General features: G+C 45.2%; 1 protein-coding gene across 2 annotated transcripts in view; it reads left to right on the top strand.

Annotated features, from left to right (window-relative positions):
• The window catches only part of SYNGR1 (synaptogyrin 1), a 79,619-nt gene that overhangs the window by 41,577 nt on the left and 17,752 nt on the right, over positions 1–20,290 (top strand). For both annotated transcript variants that reach the window (XM_078683469.1, XM_078683471.1), the window contains exons 2-3: positions 16,696–16,933; positions 17,722–17,867. In XM_078683469.1, the coding sequence (XP_078539595.1) occupies positions 16,696–16,933; positions 17,722–17,867 (384 nt within the window). The remainder of the gene's footprint in view (positions 1–16,695; positions 16,934–17,721; positions 17,868–20,290) is intronic.

The following is a 20,290-nucleotide window of genomic DNA, read 5'->3' as shown; positions in this document are numbered from 1 at the left end:
AAATGAAATGTACGCTAGAGAGAGGCTGTGGAGAGATGAGGTGCACTGTTGGAGAGTGGTAGTGAGGAAATTGAAGGAGAAGGTGGTCATGGGGGAGGGAGCACCACAAAAGACTGTCACACTGGACGCCACCAGCGCTAGAGCCGGCCATGTCTGGGAGTGTTAGCCCACCCAGAAAGTTTGGGTCTAGTTCCATTCTTGGTCAGTGGAGAAGATGGGGCGGATGGCGAATAGTGGAGTGTGGGGGAGGTAGAAGAGTGCGGAGAGTTGGGTGGGGAGATGGAGGAGTATTGAGGGATGGCAATGGTGGAGTAGAGGTGATACTGTGGGTGGAGGAGTGTGAATACATGGATGGGGAGATGGGCGTGGTGTGAGAAAAGGACAGAGAGTTGGAATGGGGAGAGAAGCATGGGATGGCGTGAAGATGTGGAGGTGAAAGTGTGAGACGGGTGAATGATCAAGAGGTGTAGGGTGTGCAGCAGAGCAAGGAAGGGAAAAGGACAAAAGGGTGAGTGTTGGGAAACAGTGGAGTGAATGGAACGAGGAAGAGCAGTGGAGAGTTGTATTGTATTGCAACATTTATATAGCGCTCACTACCCCTATGTGGGGTCAAAGCACTTGCCTATATGGGTAGTATGCTACACCGTGTAGGGTGTGTGGTTTCCGGGTCTGGTGGCTTAGTGGGCTAATGCATCCACTATAGGGGCCTGTGTTTGACTTCGTGATCACTGATTCAAATGCTGGCGGGTCAACACAGCCTTTCATCTTCTGAGGCTGATAAAATGTGTACCATTGAGTTGGGTAATATTTGGAAAAGGACCGGGGCCCCTGTATGCAGGATGACTGTGCCTTGACATGGAATAGACAATAAATGGTAAGCAACATCTGGGCAAAGTGGTTTATAACTTATGCAGGCATAACCGTTTCAAATCAATCAAAAAACAGTCGTAATGAATCAAACATGTATTCAAAATAGATATTTATTAAATACAATCATACAAAAATATATATTTTTGTCTTTTTTCTTAATTTATATGGATATCTCAAATGTATTTTAATACAGTGATATGAAAATCATAAAAAAAAACATTCAGTCATTTCTTTGTGAATTGAAGTCCCACAATTTTGTATACATAGGTATAAGTACCTAGAAATATACCATAAGTGATTCGTAATATACAACAGATAATGTAACACTCAAATCCTTAATCACAACCCAACAATGTAGTGATGAATGAACACTGTATGTAGAAACTGGTGGTATGTTGTTGTTCTACGCGCGTTTCGGCAATGCCTTCATCAGGGTTCCGTCTCAGAGTTTTTTACTCAGGGTTCCGTCTCAGAGTTTTTTACTGAATGAAACATATAATCACATAGTTAGATATGAAATTGTATGCCCGCGGTTTAATTAAATACATATAACAAGTAATTATGATAGCACCTAGTGGGAGGCATTGTATTTCATTGTTAACGCTGGGAGGTCTTATTTATAGATGTGAAAAAAGAATTCATATGGTGATTATACATGCAAAAGTCAAGTGACTTGTTACCTAGAAAAAGTGAAGATAGAGATTGGTGATTGACATGCGGCATGAAGCAAATATAAACTCACTCAGGTGTCCATATAATTACTTCTTACTGTTAGGGGGAGTCATGCAACATTAGATAGGGATATTTCTCCACGTACCTGAATGTGAGTGGACTGGATGTTATCTGGAAGAATCTTACACTAGGAGGTATTAAAATGTGGGGATGCCAATTGCTGAAGTCAAAATGTCAGGAGAGCACCAAGCTCATGTCCTATTATAAAAGAGGGAGAATAGGTACATGATGAAAGTAATGTTGGATTGAAGAGTCACGGATTGACAAAGTGGATAATGGACCCATGTGAAGGCTTAAATAGGGCAAATTCGAGAAATTACAAGAGTCCCTACTTAATATGAATATCTAGGGTTCAAATAAGGAGGTTGCAGCCTTCCACATATATACACAGAGAGAGCTATGGGAACCCTGATGAAGGCATTGCCGAAACGCGTGTAGAATAACAACATACCGCCAGTTTCTACATACAGTGTTTATTCATCACCACATTGTTGGGTTGCGATTAAGTATTTAAGTGTTACATTATCTGTTGTATATTATATTTCCAGGTACCTATACCTATGTATACGAAATTGTGTGACATCAATTCACATAAAGAAATTACTGACTGTTTAAAAAAAATTGTTTTCTTATCACTGTATTAAAATACATTTGAGATATCCATATAAATTAAGAAAAAAGAGAAAAATACATATTTTTTTGTATAATTGTATTTAATAGATATCTATTTTTGAATATGTTTGATTCATACGACTGTTTTTTGATTGATCTGAATCTGTTATGCCCGCATAAGTTATAAACCACTTTGCCCAGGTGTTGCTTACAATCTATTGAGTTGGGTAACAATAAACATCAGTTATTCAGCGCCAAGATACCTTTTGCCATGAACGTGTGCTTCCTATGGTGTTTCCATGTCATATGTGATGACACAGAGTTGGGGTTATCGTGTTGAGGTCGCATCGCTTATCGATGTGGTGGATGAAGAAGTGTGTGAGACTGGTGCGCAGTTCATGGTTTTCAGTAGTTAAGAATGGGGAGATGGGGGAAAGGGGGAGAGGGATGCAGAGATGGCAACATTCATGGAGACAGACGAATAATAGTTATTGGAAGAGTGAGTGCGAAAGTGTCGGGTGAGTGGAGGAGAAAGACAGAGCTGAATAGTAGGTGAAGTGTGGGAGACGTAGAGTAGTGCAGGGAGATGGAGGAGGGAGAAGGAAGGGAGAGGTGGAGTGGGGAGAGGAGAGCAAGGTGATGCTGGTGAGAGGGGGTGAATGACTGGAGGTGGGAGAGTACTGTGAGTGATTAATCGTGAGGAAGTGGAGCAGGGCAGTATGAAGGACAAATGGTAGAGAGGTGAGGGAGAGAGTAGTCGCAGTGGAGGCCTTGGCAAGTCGACAATCCTAGCCAAATAAAGAGCATGACCCATCAACTGTACTCCATGCAAAGTTGTAGTCGCCACTTTCAGCACCCGCCTCGCTTTAGTGCACAGTTGTGACTATGGGATGCCATGTTGATGAGATATACCCTGTGCAAATTATTATCGTAACATTCATAACTAATGCAAAGGAGAGTGTAATTGCCTCCTTCGTTAAAATCAGTCTATTATTTATTAAAATTGAGTTCTGACGACAGATTTGTTAAAAGAAAAAAAAATGCACTGTAAATACTGGCGACTTCTTACGTCACACTGTCAGCCCTCCGGTCTTTTCCAGCCGCATGCCTCGCCGCACACACCCTTCTCCTCACCTGCCAAGAGGGATCAACGTCAGCAGGGCAGGAATGGGAGTGCTTTCAAGGTTTGTTCAATAGGTTATATACCACTTATGTCCCCCTGCCAGACAACGTCATGTGAATTATTATAGGGCTCGAGGTGGGGTACTACGCGGGTGGACGGCTTCCCCCCACTTATTTTACCGGGTGGACGCCGTCCCCCCTGCCAAACAGCTGGACTTCACTCTTTGATCGGATCTCGTCCCAGAGAGGCCACGCGCTTTAAAAGTGATTTCAGAGTAAGCTAACACAACATAGAACAGGCAGTGGAATCTGACCCTGGGGTTGAGAGGCAGCATGAGCCACCGAGCGTGGAACAATCGCATCTGTGGAGAAGTGTGGCTCAATGGTTAGAGCGGCAGACCCTGATGCAGAGATCTGAACCGGGACCAGGGTTCAATTCCCGCCTCGGCGGGTCTTGGGCTCAATTTCCTCGGACCTGATAATTCTCGCCTCGGTGCCTACTCTAATCATGAGTCCCACGCTGCAACTCTGGGCAATAGCTTGCTTAATCTCCACAACGGCCCCAACAGCGCTGGGATGCCTGGCTTCACCTTGGGGGTGCCCAGGAGTTGGCATTTCACAGGGAAAAGCTAGGAAGGGTTCCACAGCGGTATGCGTACAGTGCCAAGACACCTAAAGGTATAAGTGCGCTATACAAGTACGAATTCATTTAATTTCATCTAAGGGGTGAGCGTGGGGAGGTAATGAGCCCGCCGGTGCAAGCCACCTTTCGTGACGTCACTTCCTGTCGTGACGTCACGAAAGGTGACTGTGTCCCCCCTCTTCTTTTTTTAGGACTTGTGCCCTGCCCCTGGGGATTTACTTGGCCAAAATGTACCAAATGAACAAGCCGAACAGCAGCAGCTGCCTTTTCTTTTTCGACAAGTAAACTGCCTAAAATGTTACATTTCATCTTTTTTTTGGAAAGTTTGAAATGCATAACGCGTTGTCGCCTTCAAGTAGTCCAACCTTTTAATCCAGTAGCCTTTGCTTTTCGTGACCTTGTATTTCTCATCTTCAATGCATTCTGAGACTTGTTGACCCAGTGTCAAAGTTCTGGTCTCTGAAAGGTCAGTGCTGGGTAAAGTTGTCACACAGAACATGAAATCACTTTTCAGCTCTATCCTCCATAAATTATAAGGAATAAGATCACCTCAGGTGTACCTTAAAATGATATTGCAAGTCACCTCTCCGTACTCTGAGTTTATGAAGGGCTTGGCCTGAGGCCTTGTATCTCTATATGGTCATAATTGGTCAGTGGCTTCCAGTATCTTCATACCTCATCTGGACCAGTGGCGGCTCCTCTGCAATGGCGGAGGAGGTCACCCCACTGGCTCAGAGCCAGCAGCTGAAAAATTAAACAATATTTTATTATCATTATTATTTTTCAGCTGCTGGCTGAGCCAGCATCTGTAGGGAGGAGCGGGGCCCGCCGGACTGGGGCAACCGTACAGATCTCTCTCTCTCTCTCGCGCTCTCTCTCTCTCTCTCGCGCTCTCTCTCTCTCTCTCGCGCTCTCTCTCTCTCTCTCTCGCGCTCGCTCTCTCTCTCGCGCTCGCTCTCTCTCTCGCGCTCTCTCTCTCGCGCTCTCTCTCTCGCGCGCTCTCTCTCTCTCGCGCTCTCTCTCTCTCCCGCTCTCTCCCGCTCTCTCTCTCCCGCTCTCTCTCTCCCTCTCTCTCTCGCGCTCTCTCTCTCGCGCTCTCTCTCTCGCGCTCTCTCTCGCGCTCTCTCTCTCGCGCTCTCTCTCTCGCGCTCTCTCTCGCGCTCTCTCGCGCTCTCTCCCTCGCCTCTCCCCTCTCTCTCGCGCCCTCACCCTCTCGCGCTCTCTCCCTCCCCTCTCCCTCCCTCCCTCTCCCCTCTCTCTCTCTCGCCCTCACATCTACTCCCTCCTCGCTCTCTCTCTCTCTTTCTCGCCCTCCTCTCTCTCGCCCTCACCTCTCGCCCTCACCTCTCTCTCTCGCGTTCCCATCTACTCCCTCCCCTCTCTCTCGCACTCCCATCTACTACCTCCCTTCTCTCCCACGCTCCCATCTACACCCTCACCTCTCTCTCGCCCTCACCTCTCTCTCGCGTTCCCATCTACTCCCTCCCCTCTCTCTCTCACGCTCTCTTCTACTCCCTCCCCTCTATCTCGCCCTCACCTGTCTCTCTCTCTCTCTCTCTCTCTCTCTCTCCCTCACCTCTCTCTCGCGCTCCCATCTACTCCCACTCCCCTCTCTCTCGCCTCTCTTGCCCTCACCAATCTCTCTCTCTCTCTCCCTCACCTCTCTCTCCCTCACCTCTCTCTCTCCCTCACCTCTCTCTCTCCCTCACCTCTCTCTCTCTCTCCCTCACCTCTCTCTCTCTCTCCCTCACCTCTCTCTCTCTCTCTCTCCCTCACCTCTCTCTCTCTCTCTCTCTCTCCCTCACCTCTCTCTCTCTCTCCCTCACCTCTCTCTCTCTCTCTCCCTCACCTCTCTCTCTCTCTCCCTCACCTCTCTCTCTCTCTCCCTCACCTCTCTCTCTCTCCCTCACCTCTCTCTCTCCCTCACCTCTCTCGTGCTCCCATCTACTCCCACTCCCCTCTCTCTCGCCCTCATCCCTCTCTCTCTCTCGCCCTCACCTCACTCTCTCTTGCCCTCACCAATCTCACTCTCTCGCCCTCACCAATCGCGCACTCTCTCGCCCTCACCCCTCTCTCTCTCTCGCCCTCACCCTCACCTCTCTCTCTCGCCTTCACCAATCTCACTCTCTCGCCTTCACCAATCTCTCTCTCGCCCTCACCAATCTCTCTCTCGCTCTCACCTCTCACTCTCTCGCCCTCACCTCTCTCTCTCTCTCTCTCTCTCTCTCTCTCTCTCTCTCTCTCTCTCTCTCTCTCTCTCTCTCTCTCTCTCTCTCTCTCTCTCTCTCTCTCTCTCTCTCCTTCACCTCTCTCTCTCCTTCACCTCTCTCTCTCTCCTTCACCTCTCTCTCTCTCCTTCACCTCTCTCTCTCTCCTTCACCTCTCTCTCTCTCCTTCACCTCTCTCTCTCTCCTTCACCTCTCTCTCTCTCCTTCACCTCTCTCTCTCTCCTTCATCTCTCTCTCTCTCCTTCATCTCTCTCTCTCTCTCTCTCTCTCTCTCTCTCTCTCTCTCTCCCTCTCTCCCTCTCTCCTTCACCTCTCTCTCTCCGCTCTCTCTCGCACTCCTGCAGAGTTCTGGCAAAACTCCACCAACCACAGTGTGGTGACGTTTTTTTTCTTGCGCGTAGCCAACATTTGGCAAGTGCGAATTTGCATTTTGGGTGCTAGAACACCTCCCAGAGAGAAAGCTGCTGCTCGAGTAGAAAATCTACTCGAGGTGCAGAAAGAAGTAGCACCCTCTGGCACACCACGTGGGGCCATTCGCATGGATTTTTCAGATTGCAACAAACTCTTGGCGCCAAAAATCAGGGCAAGCAGCAAGACTGCAGAATTCCCCTGCTCGTAGATCTCTGCAGGATCTCACAGAGTTTATATGTAACTCCGCAGAGTGAAACTGTGAGTTCAGCCATCAGCAAAGCCAAAGCGTCTCCTTTTGGATCTATTGGCTTTGACGGTGCTGTTCGCGGGTTGGGTAGGTAGTTGCATTGAGGAAAGCACACAAGGGAGGGAACAACATGGAGGGCGGTGTGTTTTCATGTGGCGCACCCGATCTAGAGGAACACGGATTGAGGTGGGAAAGTGCATGGGGAAAAACGTGCAAGAGAAACAAAATGGAGCAATGGAGGGGGGTTTGTCGGAGGAACGATACAGTGAGGAAAGTAACATTGAGGATTGATGAATGGGTGTTTTCTGGCATTGTAGAAGCACAGAAGTGAGAGAGCAACACAAACTGTAAAGGACTGGTGGTTTAAGGGGATGAAGCACACCAGGGAGAGAGCAATGCGGAGCATGAGGTTTACTGGGAGAAGCACACAAGGGGGAAAGCAACATGGGGGATAGGAGGAGGGTGTTTTTTGGGGGGAGAGAACAACATGTCGAGAACAACATGTCGAGAACAACACGGAGCACAGCCTAGTGGGTCTTCTGGGAGAAAGCATACGGGGGAGAGAGCAATACAGAACTCGGGAGGGTTTTGTGGGGGGAATAAGCACATGAAGGAGGGAGTTGGTAAACACATGCACTCTTCCAGAGTAATTAAGCAAAAAGATGAATGGAGTTCCATATAATTGAGCCGTCAAAGGATACAGGCTATCCAAGGAAAAGTATGGGAAAAAAGCTATGCTCCAGGGGAGGGGCAAACACAAAATGAGACTGGGAAAGGCATTCAATAAGAAGCAAGCAAATAAGAGGAACAATAAAGCCAAACAATGGTAAGCAATGGGTAGGCTGTATACCCACTGTAAGTTCACAATTCGTTTTTTCACACTGAGGCAGTTTGTGCTGTCTGGTACGCAAGACCTAAAATATAAAGAAAAAAAATCAAGAAGTTACCTCTCTGGGGTTTTTAGGACTCACGTCTGTGGGGGGGGGGGGGGTTGAAAATGGACCTGGGAATCGCACACGCTCGTGCATGTGCTTTTCCTTTTGGCCCACACTATTGGCCTTTGCATGTGTCTTTTTATAAAAGACAGCACGCAGTTGGCCAAAGGCGGGCGTATTGCTCAGCCCATGGCCTATTGGTGTCTGTTACGAGCACCGGCCGTCATGTGGTTTCAATTATCGTGCCCAGACATGGGCGCGATTATGTAAACCACTTGTCTCGCTGTGGCGCGCGTGTGCACGCACACCACTTGTGGGATTGTTCTTTTTTGGATCCATTTCATAGGGAAGCAACTAAATGAAAGAAGGAAAGAGAGGTGGGCTGCTCGCGGCACCACTCGCGGGCTTGTTTTCTGGTGAGACGAACAGTGAAGCTGCTCAGTGTTATGGCAAGAACATGAAAAAACAAAGACAATCACAGCAGGCTGTATTCATCATTGCAGCCCACGCCATTTTGACACTGTGCATTGGCTTTGGCATGGTAATTGAACCTACTTGTTTTCTTTTCCTTAGTGTATGTTAAGCGCTTTGACACCCACTGGTCTAGCTAGCGCTATATAAAACGTTATAAATAAGAAGGCGCTTAGCTGCCATCCTTTGCGGGCGGATCGCAAGAGCTTTCCGGTGCATGTATGGTCTACTTTGTTGTGCGCGAAAGATTCCGTTTCTAGTGCGAGGAGGTAACGGGTAATCAGCAGGTTAAGGCGAATTGACATTTGGGAGGCCTTTGTTGGTTAATGGTGCTTTCCGGTGCAGGTATGGTTTACTTTATTGTGCGCAAAAGATTCTGTTTCTAGTGCGAGGAGGTAAGGGGTAATCAGCAGGTTGAGGCAAATTGACATTTGGGAGGTCTTTGTTGTTTAATGGTGTGTCGTTGTGACCACACCAAATGCTGGGCTCAGAGCGATCAATGAATTGACATCTTTGCAAACTGACAGTGGTGGCTTTACAAAGGGGATCATGGAGAAGGCGTCGAGTAAACACGCGATCATTATCTCTGCATATTTGCGAATCCACAGACACCTCGATGAGGCGCCACCTCTTAGACTGAGAAGTACTACCCCCTTTCTTATTAATTTATAGTATCCGCTGTATGTAAACCTGGGGCAGCACCCATCGCCTCAATACTGATGCCGAATGTGCTGTAAACAAGCACTAGAGGTTAGTACAGCCACCGTCTAATGGCTCGTTGAAGTGTGGAGTGACCATGAAGGGCCCGAGCCCGACCCTCGTTGCAAGAGACTGCCATTTTATAGCAGTGTTGGAGTAAGAACACTTCAGGTTACAGCAGCGAGACGTTTGACTCCTTGGATGTTCCTGGCAAGAATAACAGAAGCGGGTACCACCCGTGCGGGTGTCCCCAGAGAACGGATGGAGCTGATCATCTGTATACATGATTTGGCCTCTGGTCCATGAGGCGGTCACGGCCCGAGGGCAGGACACCTTATCGTGGCAGTGTCCGCCGAAATCCCTCCTAATCGTGTTTACCTTCCTAATCGTGGACTTTATTGCCCCGATGTTTGCTCACATCGCCTGCTGTTTTACTTTTCAGTTATCCCTTGGGCTCCAGTTTCCCTTTCCTCCTTCGTGGTCATTTCCCCTCCTCCAGATCACTGATGAACTTCAGCCAACAAGGATGCATTGTGCGCGTTGGGCGATCAGCCCCCTCGATTCTCTGGATAGTCAGGAACATCAAAGTTCTAGCTATACCACGACGTCTCAAGGCTGCCCTGGTGAGTGCAGATGGCTGTCTAGTGTATTTTGCCAGAGGACCTGCAGCTGTCTGCCGAATGGTACTATGAGCGCACAATGCTAGCTTCTACTCTCTAGTGGAGTTCTGCACCGTTCGCGCTACATGATCTACCGTCCACCTGATCTGCAGCTAAGGCCTCTTTTTGTTTGTTTTTTGTAATTTTTACAAATGGTAATTGTCGAGGTAAAACTTTCACCTCATTACTACCAATAAAAAACCCTGAATATAGTCATAGGCAACTGAAGGGTGACAATTGTCAATCATTGCTTTTATGTAGCAAGTAGGGTCATGTTATATTAAAGTGTGTGTAGAAAGCTTGTACAGATGTCCACACAAGTCTGTCTTGCAATTTAGGAATCAACCATTTCATAAAGTAAAAGGCAAACTTGCCTTTCCTCTGGTAGAACACTATTCTCTGCTGACACAGCACCAAACACGCTGAGCCCCCACAGATCTTGTAGTCTGATTCTGCGCTGGACGTTCTGTTGAGCGGGCGGGGCTGTGACGGAACCGCTCCATCATCCGCACAGCGCACCTGAGGCTCGTGACGGAGCGGTTCTGTCACGAGCATGGGAGCGCCGCGCGGCCCACCCACCCCCCTAGCACTGCAAAGGGGTTAAGCAGAATTATACCAATATATAGGCAAAGTACACAACTTGTATGTTTTGACACATATCATTTAACTCTCTTTTGCAGTTTCCCACCAGAATGGTATTCTCTGCCAAGTATTAATCTTACTGATTTGAAGAGCAACTCAATAAATATTAAATAATGCTTTATAGTGCGGTACCTACTGTAGCTTGCCCTTAACTTTACATATGTATTTATTTTGAATTGTGTGATCCCACATGCTTGCAGTGATAAACAAGCATTTGCAATGCAATAGGTCTAGCATTACTGAAAGTTTGACCTGTTGGGAGTTGCAAATAATAATGCAATTCCAATAGCTCAAACTTTCATTAACGCGAGACCTATTGCATTGCAAATGCTCGTTTGTTGTTGAAAAAACAGGAACTAAAATTCAGTAATTCAAAAACAAAATGGAGAATCATGTGTAGTTATTATTGGAATATAAAATAAACAGGGCCAAGTAGACTTATTTCACCAAATTTAGATTTGCTTTTAATGATTTTTTTAAACAAAAAAAATCGTAACCACATTATTTTCTATGATCAATATTGTTATGACACAATTATGTCCAGTTACTTCTGTTAAGTTTGAAAAAAGGGTGGCCGAATCAGGTTTCCTTATTTCTGTCGCTGTGAAAAAATACAAGCTTACAGTAAGATTTGTATGCGCTTTAACAAAACCTTGGAAGAAGCGTCAGAAACAAATACAGTTCTATAAATGACAGCGACAAAATGGTTTACTTTGATATTTTAATACACGTTAAAGCGATGAACGTGCTCAGTTGTTTCTGTGATTGTGAAAAAACAGACAATTGTGCGTACGGTTCACCTATATTTGGTACGAAAAAACACCGATGTACTCTGTGATTTCAGAGCTCCAATAAAAGGAATGGTGAGAACTGTATTTAAATTAGGAGATGCTTGATGAAATCAGGTGACTTTGGCTAAACTCAGAAGGATCTCGATCAAAACCCAGAGACTTTGGATAAAATCGGGAGAGCTGTGCTAAAATGTCGAGCTTTTGCAAAGACCACGCCGTGTGATAACATTTGATAACATTATGACGCTTTAAATGAAATTATGTACGACAACCCATCACTCCCTTACTTCATGAATCGTTTAGTATTTGTAGCAGACTGAGGCGGAAGTAGGGTGTTTTTCAGTACTTGAGGGGGCCACGTGATTCCACGTCTTAAATTGATTTCCACTGAAGCCTCGAGGCCTTGCTAAAGATGCCTCGTGACCCACCACGAGGGCCACAATTTGGCTTTGCAAGATTTCGAACAATCGCTCGCCTATTTGGTCCGATTTTAAGGGCCTGCAGTGTGGCGAAAGAAAAGCCGAGCACATTTTATTCTGTGAAAGGCCACATCTTGTCCCTTTAAAACTCCACGTTTCTAATGCTTGTCTTTGAGGGTTTAAAGCGTTTTTCCTCGTTCTAGCATGTTGATTATCGAAACAACATCTACCTCCCTCAGTATCACAATTTAAGCTCATTGACAGCCTCCGAAGATTCTAGCACCAGGGGGGAGCCTGACCTTGCCTTACACCTAGTACACGGGATCACAGCCATACCTCCCGTAAAGCACTCCTTTTGATAACCAGGTCAATTTAGATTCTTATGGCCGGTCCATAGGGCATACTGGTGCGAAGGCAGTCTACACTTACACAAATTGGCACCCCACTTTGCCTGAATCACAGCCCTTCACTCATTGTCGGCCCATCAGATCACCCAATGATCATTCATGGATGAAACATTGGAGGAACGTCATTGGGTGTACAAGGACTAGGGGCCCGATTAAGAGTTTGGTGGTGTGGGAGCGGGCCACCACGCCTCGCCCGGCTCCCACATCGCCAAACCGGGCCGCCGCCCGTCCGATTATGAGTTTCCGTGTGGTCTGGCAGGAGGTCCTTTGGCGTTACCACGTGGTGCCTTTCAAAAAGGCACCGCAATGGGAGTTCCAAATGCACAATGTTGTACATTTGGCTTCATGCAGGAACTGAGGGGGCACACATACAGGGGGGCACAACATGTGCCCTCCAGCTTGCACTACCTGCACAGGGGCACAAGGGGGCCCCCAGAGTTTCCTCACCGCCACCCTTTCCATGGTAGGCTTACCACTGCATATAGGGTCGCAGTGAGGAAACTCCTAATATGCTTGGTGGTGCTGCATATTGCAGCCTCACACCACCACACCATGTGAGAAGTTAGCCTGGTATATGATGTTCACTATTCTAGTGGGCACCTTGCACCAGTCTAAACGACCCTTATGGTGGTTGGTTATAAAGTCAACCTTATAGACCTGCTATCCTAGTGGTAGCGTGGGCCAGCAGTCTTAGGCTAAAACTTCAGAGAGCATGTGAAGCAGGCTGTTTTACCATATATAATCCCTTGAATACCAAATGAAAGGACACCACACTAGGTATATATCAAATATATATGTATTTATTACTAACACAACCCCTCTGCAGGCCATTAGATACTGGTATGCCCTCTGCCTGATTATGGCATCTTAACCCAACTCCATGCGATTCAGAAAATGTGTGAAAACCAGACGTTTTATTCTTGTCTTTAACTTAACTCCATTCTTATTTTGGATCACAAAGTTTTTCGGTGTTGTTAATGTTGTAATCACTCGTATAGTATTCTTCACCCTATTTCAAGAGCTCTGAAGTAATTGAACATATATATAATTACTTTGTGTGTGTGATCGTAATTCGTTTATTACAGTACACCCAGTTTTAAGTTAGTTAAAGTGGGATTACATTTGCGTGATTTTTTTATCAGGATCGTGATATGATTGATCAAGTTAGTAATGTTGAACTGTCTGTGTGCGAAGAGGCGTTTGGAATCTTGAAGAGTGTATGGAGCAGTTGGGAATAAAATCTTAAGAGGTTAAGTAATGCCTGTTTGGGGTTTAGAGTTGGACCTGCTATTAACCTCTCCTCAACCGAATCACTTTCCATTCCCTTTAGTCTTTTCATGTCCAGTGTCCGGGTACACGGAGTTACCTTTCAAATGTCAGCGGGGTCTGGACACTCCCACTATAGGTCTAATTGCATTAAAAGGCCTCTTAGTGTGACAGATTGGCCCCTGAGCCGAATTAAATGCTCTTTAAACAAGGAACAGGAGAACTAGTTCTGCAACTATTTCTTTTGAACTTTTTTTTTTAAATGTAAATTAGTTTTTGTTAGCAATAGGATGGCATTTTTAAGTAGAATGTTTGCTTATTGAAATGCCGGAATTCACCACAGGAAACCTGGAAAATGTCTTCGGATTGTCACCTATTTCGACGTACAGCCAGTTTTAAAGTGACTCACATTAGCCTGCTTAACGTGTGTGTTTACAATGAATTACAATCTGCTTATTGGCATATTTATTTCATAGTACAGACGCCTCATTAGGAGCAAGATATGAATAATTTAAAAGAGGTTTGCGCCTACGGCGGTCATCTCTGTGAATATGTATTATAAGGAATAAAGTGCCCCTTTTCGAATCAAAAAGTAATATATAGCAAGTTACCTTTGAATTCCATTGTGACTTGCAAAGTGCTCTTTTCTAAAAAGTTGGGACTGGCATGACATAAGTCTACCTGGCAACTAAGAGCCACCTGGCTTAGCGGCACACACCCATGACTTCTGGACTGAAAGTCGATCCGACAGGTGTAACACATTGGCAGACAAAACATTTTAATAATTAATTCAGATCGTGTGCATTATGAATTAATCATTACTATGATTGTTTTTGTAATCATCAGCGCTGTGCAGGAGTTACTCTTCACTATTAATAGCATTTCTTTACAGACTGATTAATAACACTTAGACTCGGATGAAGGTTTGCAAAATATGAGTTGTAACCTTATTCTTCCGCTGAGAGCGTGCAATTGGAGAAGTGATTGTCGCTTTCGGATTGTAAGCTTTCAAATCTATTCCCAGGGGTGTAACAGACACCTGTGTGCTGTACACTGTGTATTATTTACAGCTGAGGCACACCCAGGAAGCCCACTGCCTTCTAAGATGGCTGCCATCACAGTTCATTCATCTCTGCTAGTCTCTAGAACGTGTGGTACTAAAGGGGGTGCATATGGCCATGTCTAAACTGGGGTGGCAGAGTGGGCTAAAGAACGGTGATGGATTAAACCCAGATCTGTTGACTGGGTGTGAGTGTTTGATTGGTTCAGATGCTCCGTCCATCACCACCCCCTTTTGTACCGTCAGTGGTGTTGTGGCTGCCCTCTTCCTCCTGGCTAGGACTTAGCCTGAAGGGGGGTCCTTCCGGCTGTCTTGTTGACAGTGTTGCCTGCATGGAAGAACTGAGACCGCTCAAGGACCATTAGACCATGAACCAGACTATTGAAGCCTTCTGAACTCCTGACCACAGTATTGCAGGTGGCACCGTTGAAACAACCTCAATGGCTGCAGATGGTCGCGGACATTTGCAGAAACCCCTGGTACCCATAACCAGAGACTGAGACAGGTTGCAGGGAGTCGGGAGATGGACAACTATAAGTGCTATTGCGATGAGTGAGGACTCTGCTTGGTGAGCGAACCCTTCAGTGCATTGCCTTCTTTTCATTTATGTTGTTTCCTTGATCCCGCATGAAGTGTGGTGGTCCGGTAGCCCTTGGGAATGACAGCCAGCAAGATTCAGTCCATCTCGATCGGTTGAGATCCCGGTGCACCATGGGACTTGCACTTGTGTCCATCTCGAAACACAGAGGCCAACGAGGATCCTAGGATCCTTAAACGTACATATAAACACACATGCTAACTCTGAAAGCCTCCCCCAAGAGCAGTGGTGTTCCGTTGTGGCCGCCTTCTCTGTGTTTTAAAAACATTTTTTTTAGATGTTTTTGGATCTGGGCGCCAAACCTTAATACCAGAGGTATAAAAAGTAACCCAATTTGCTGGGAAATTGTGATACTCCATTTATCTATTCAGACATGTTAAGGCTTCCCAAACATTAGCCGTTTGAGAATCCTGTGTAAACGCGGTACCAGTTCCAGATTGTTGGTTCTAATTTTTCCCTCTCTCTGAGTGTTCGGAGCTTTGCGAACTTCATATAGAGCCTTTAACCCAAGATCGTAGCTTCATTGCTGTCTGCTTTATCTCTGTCCTGCTTTCTACATGAGATTATCGTTCTTATATGAGGAGCAGTTTAGTTTTTGATTACCACATTCCATTTTTGTATTGGGTTTTGCGTACTTTAAAGTTTTTGTTTATTCTGTACATCTATGTAATCTATTATGAGTTGTTATTAAATATGATGTGTAACCCACAATTTTGGCTGAAAATTCTAACTTTATTCCAACTCTGATCATTGTGCTGGAGGCTAAGCAAGATCTGTTTTCAAATGCGGATCTTCTTTTCGGAGCATTGATTGGTATAGAGCCTCCGCGTTCCATCTTTTGGAGTGCACAGTGGCCTAATAGCGGCCTAAAATTAATGTTAACTTGTGTTTTAATGTATCACTATATACCATGCTTCTGCTGTTTCTAGGCTCTGTACGTCAAAGATGTAGCAATTTATGGTAGCCCATTTATCAGCCTATGGAAGGCTGCCTTGCTGGGATCCAAACTCCTGACAGCTGGCATCACATTTTGTCAGTGGTGAGGATTCAGCTCACTAAGCCACCCTACCAGCTAATATAAAGTCATTTACTAGGCTCTGCCTCTTGTAGTAGCACACTCAAAGCAAATGTGTTACAACTGTGTCGTAAAAACTACTGATCTATGGCACGTCTCAAAATCGGTTAATGACGGACTAGCTATTGAGTAACCGCTCACACAAAATACCTACCAAGTTACCTTCAAATAAGATAGTTACTTAGTTTCAACTCTGGCAAGTGGGTACTGAGTTACAGCTCACTCAAAATAGTTACTGAGTTTCAACTTGGACAGAATAGCTACTGAGTACCAGCTCAGACAGACTATGTACTTTGTTACAGCTTTATGCAAAATTTTTACTGAGTTACAGCTCACAAAAAAAAGAAACTTCGCTCTCACACAGTATAAGTTCAATGATGCAGTGCTTCTCAAAATAGCCAATCATATAATAGCAACGAAGCAACAGCGTACCCAAAATAGCTACTGAGTTACAGTTCCCACAGAAAGCTCACACAGAATAGCAACTCTGGAACACATCAGACAGAACGGCTACTGAGTAAAAGCTTACACACACTAGCCAATCACACAAATTCTACTGAGATACAGCTCACACATATAGCAACTGAGATACACCTCACATAGATTAGCAGCTAGTGGAACCAACTACTCTTCAAAGTAGCTAAAATGTATCCTCTGCTACTTTTGATCTTTAACCTTCAGAAACTGTAAACCGTACTCAGTACCGGAGAGTACTGGCTCATTTAAAGCACTGATGTTAAGGATGTGTACTAAGAGTTAGTAGTTAGCGTCTATCTTGCGCTCATCCTTTGCATCTTTCTTGTTATAGGTGTTCTCTATTGTGGTGTTTGGTTGCATTGTGAATGAGGGCTACACCAATCGGCCTGACGAGATCGAGGAGTTCTGCATCTTCAGCCGCAACCAGAATGCGTGCAACTATGGCGTGACGGTGGGCGTGCTGTCGTTCCTCACCAGCGTCCTCTACCTGGGGCTCGACGTCTACTTCCCGCAGATCAGCAGCGTCAAGGATCGTAAGAAGGCTGTGCTGTCGGATATCGGAGTGTCGGGTGAGGCACTGCTAGTGAATGGGAAAGGCAGAAGCCAGGCTCCTCCATACACACACAACAGCACAAGCACCATTACACATTGAACAGGTAACACTCCTCCAGAAGCAGGGCAAGTTTCTATCAAAGGCACAGAACAAGTTTAGGACATAATGCAGAAGTGTAACAAATGTTAACACACAAGCAGGAAGCACACTACTAGCATCAAAAGTAATACTTAATGTGTAAAAGAAAAACTGCCTGTGCCTGTGCCTGAAGCCCTGCTTAGAAGCTGATATTCGCTGCAATTAAATGTTGGCGCACAGAATACCAAGACAGCATAGTCCTAAATCCACCTCATTCATCTTTAATCCACTACCAGACACTTCCTGCCCCTTTATCTCACTCGGATAGGCTCCTTCTTTCTTTGCAATTGATTTCTGTCTTTCTCTTCCACCATCTTTGGGATTTGTGTGATTTTTCCATTACTTGGTCTTGTGTAAATATCTGATGTGGACAAGGTGCTGGTGGCACCCACTGGAAACCACCAACTCAAATTAAGCATTAACAAGCAGTGCATGCTTCTCTCATACATACAAAACAGGTATCCCATAGGCAGCAGCAATGCACAATTCACACATGCAGGTGTGCATAGCACAGTGCAGGCAGCTGCAGTGCAGGTTTTCTTCAGACTCACAGAGCAGACACAGCACATGCAACTGAAGTGCAAAAGTCACTGATATCATGCTGTACTATTAACCCTCCTTCTCTTTTTTTGTCCCATTCTCTGTCTGTGACCCCGTTGGATGCAGCTTTCTGGGCCTTCCTGTGGTTTGTTGGCTTCTGCTTCCTGGCCAATCAGTGGTCACTTTCTGACCCAATGGACAACCCGCTGAATGAGGGGGCAGACGCAGCCCGTGCCGCTATTGCATTCTCTTTCTTCTCCATCTTCACCTGGGTGAGTGGTGTAATTGGGCTGCAAGCATGATGGATAGGCTCTGGTGTACATGGTTGAGCACAGAGGCATTTTAGCGTGGGTGTACTCTGTCATATGCACACCCATGTGGTATCTTCAGTCCTATTCACAGGCATTTGTTGTCTAAAGTCACAGGCAAAGTAAAAGTGGTGTCTTCCATTGCATGCACAGGCATGTTAAACTGCTGTCATCCACGGTGTCGGCTACTGATGTGAGCTGTTCCCATCAAAGTTCTTTATCAGTTACATGCAGGTGTAAGCTAGCACTGTGCACATCATTACGCATACATAAAACACCTCAAAAGTAACGTTTACCCTACCTCCACTTCTTTGTCATTTCAAGAATCTTGACAAAAATCAATGAAGGTACTCAATGTTTGCTGTTTTTGGGTTATACTATGTGTAAGGTTACAGTAAAGGTAAGGTTTATGGTTATTTTAGGGTAAAGGTATGTGTAAATGAAAGGTTTTATGTAATGGTGATGGAAGGGTTAGGGTACTGGTGAGGAGAAGGTTAAGAGATTAGAGTGGGTGTTAGTGTTTGGATAATGGGTAGGAGTAAGATTAAGGTAGGTTAAAAGTTTAAGGTAAGGGTAAAATAAAGATTTGGAGGTATGGTAATTGATTCGATTAGGGGAACTGGACGTGGTTATGGTCCTGATACTGAGGTAATGGATTAATAAAGGTTAACAATAAGCTGATGAGGTAGTGGGAAGCCTGGTCATTTTGACGAGGCCAAAACAGAGGATGTGGTGGTTGGCAAGTTAGTGACCTGTATCCAGCTAGCATTGGAGAGGCCAATGCCTTGATGGATAGATTAAAACTGACCTACTCGTGGGAATAGATCTGCATATATGAGTTGCATAGAAAGACTAATAGGTTAGCAATTTCGGATTGGAACCAACGTATTTATCATCATCAGTTTTGAACATTTTTAACATCTCCCTTCACAGATTTAAGAAACTCTGATAATATCCAGAGAAAAATGTTAAACAAAAAGAAGCGATGATGTATGGTGTCCTAGTTCAAATATGGTGTATTATTACTTTGAATTATTTTATACAAACATTTCACATTTATATGTGAAAAACCAAACTACAAAAATACACAGAATTAATAACATTTCGTGTAAGTCACAAATAATCTTTGTCACGCAGTGTTTAGTTTTCAAAAATCTGTGGTACGTGCACTATTTTATCCCCTCGTCCACCAGGGGGTGGTCCATGTAAAGAACAAGACATCTGTAGAGAAACAGCGTCTTCAAACATTACTTTAAATTCCTCGTGCGTGATATTGTTCACATCCCATTAAAATTTGTCAGGCTCCTCCACATGTAAGGTTGACATCTTTTGGCCTCAAACATTCTTGGCCTCCTCAGGACCATGGGAAGAAATGAATGTTTTCTGTATCAATCTCAATAAACTTCCAATCACTCATTAATATCAGAAGGGACTTCTACTTTTTACCATACACCTCTGTGGATTCAACCTGAAGATCGGCCATGCTATACTATTGTGCCCCACTGTGTCCTTTCTGTTTTGTCAGTGGGTCGTCTTATACGAATCGCAACAACTAGTTAATACGTTTGCATGTACACCTCTGCAGGCATGAGGCCATCCAAGGTGCCCCTCCACTGTTGTTCATAGTCATTGTGAACAAAGATCATACCAGAATATAACTAGGCCCGACACCAAAAAGATGTTTCCAAATACTGTGCAAGGGGAGGGTGATCTAAGTGTTGATGACCCACTGACAAAGGAGAGAGAACACAGCGGTGCACTATAATATAGCATAGCCAATCTTTAGGTTGAATCAATAGATGTGCAGGGGGTAAAAGTAGAGGTCCCTTATGATTTTAAGAAGTGATTGGAAGTTTATTGTGGTTCATACAGAAACCGATATTGCCTTTCCGTGGTCCTAAGGAGGCCAAGAATGTTTGGGGCTGAAACGTGTCGACCTTTCATGTGAAGGAACCTGACAATTTTCATTTTAATGAGATGTGAACAACATCACAAATGAGGAATTCTAAGCAAAGTTTGGAGAGACTGTTTCTCTAAAGATCTCCTTGTTCTTTAAATGGACCACCTGCTGGCGGATTAGTGGATGAAATATTGTACATATCACTGATTTGCGAAAATTAAACAGTGCGAGACAAGGAGATCTGTTCCCACGAGTAGGCCAGTTGTGTTTGTTGTATCAGCCCAGGTCTCGTGGGTTGATGTCGGCAAACCCTTCCCTTTCGGGATAGATTGAAACTGGCGCTCAGTCACGGGTGTTGTCTACCATTGCATGCACAGACCAGAAAGCCCTTGTGTTGACTGTTGCATGCACAGGCATGTTAGTACTAGTGTCTGCAGTAGAACAGCACTCTATTACTTTACAGGGAGTCACTAATGGAGTAGTTTGC

This window comes from Lissotriton helveticus, chromosome 1_1 (genome assembly GCF_964261635.1).
Source record: "Lissotriton helveticus chromosome 1_1, aLisHel1.1, whole genome shotgun sequence".
NCBI lineage: Eukaryota > Metazoa > Chordata > Amphibia > Caudata > Salamandridae > Lissotriton > Lissotriton helveticus.
Note: the sequence above shows the minus strand (reverse complement) of the source record. Positions and strands in the feature narration are given on the sequence as shown.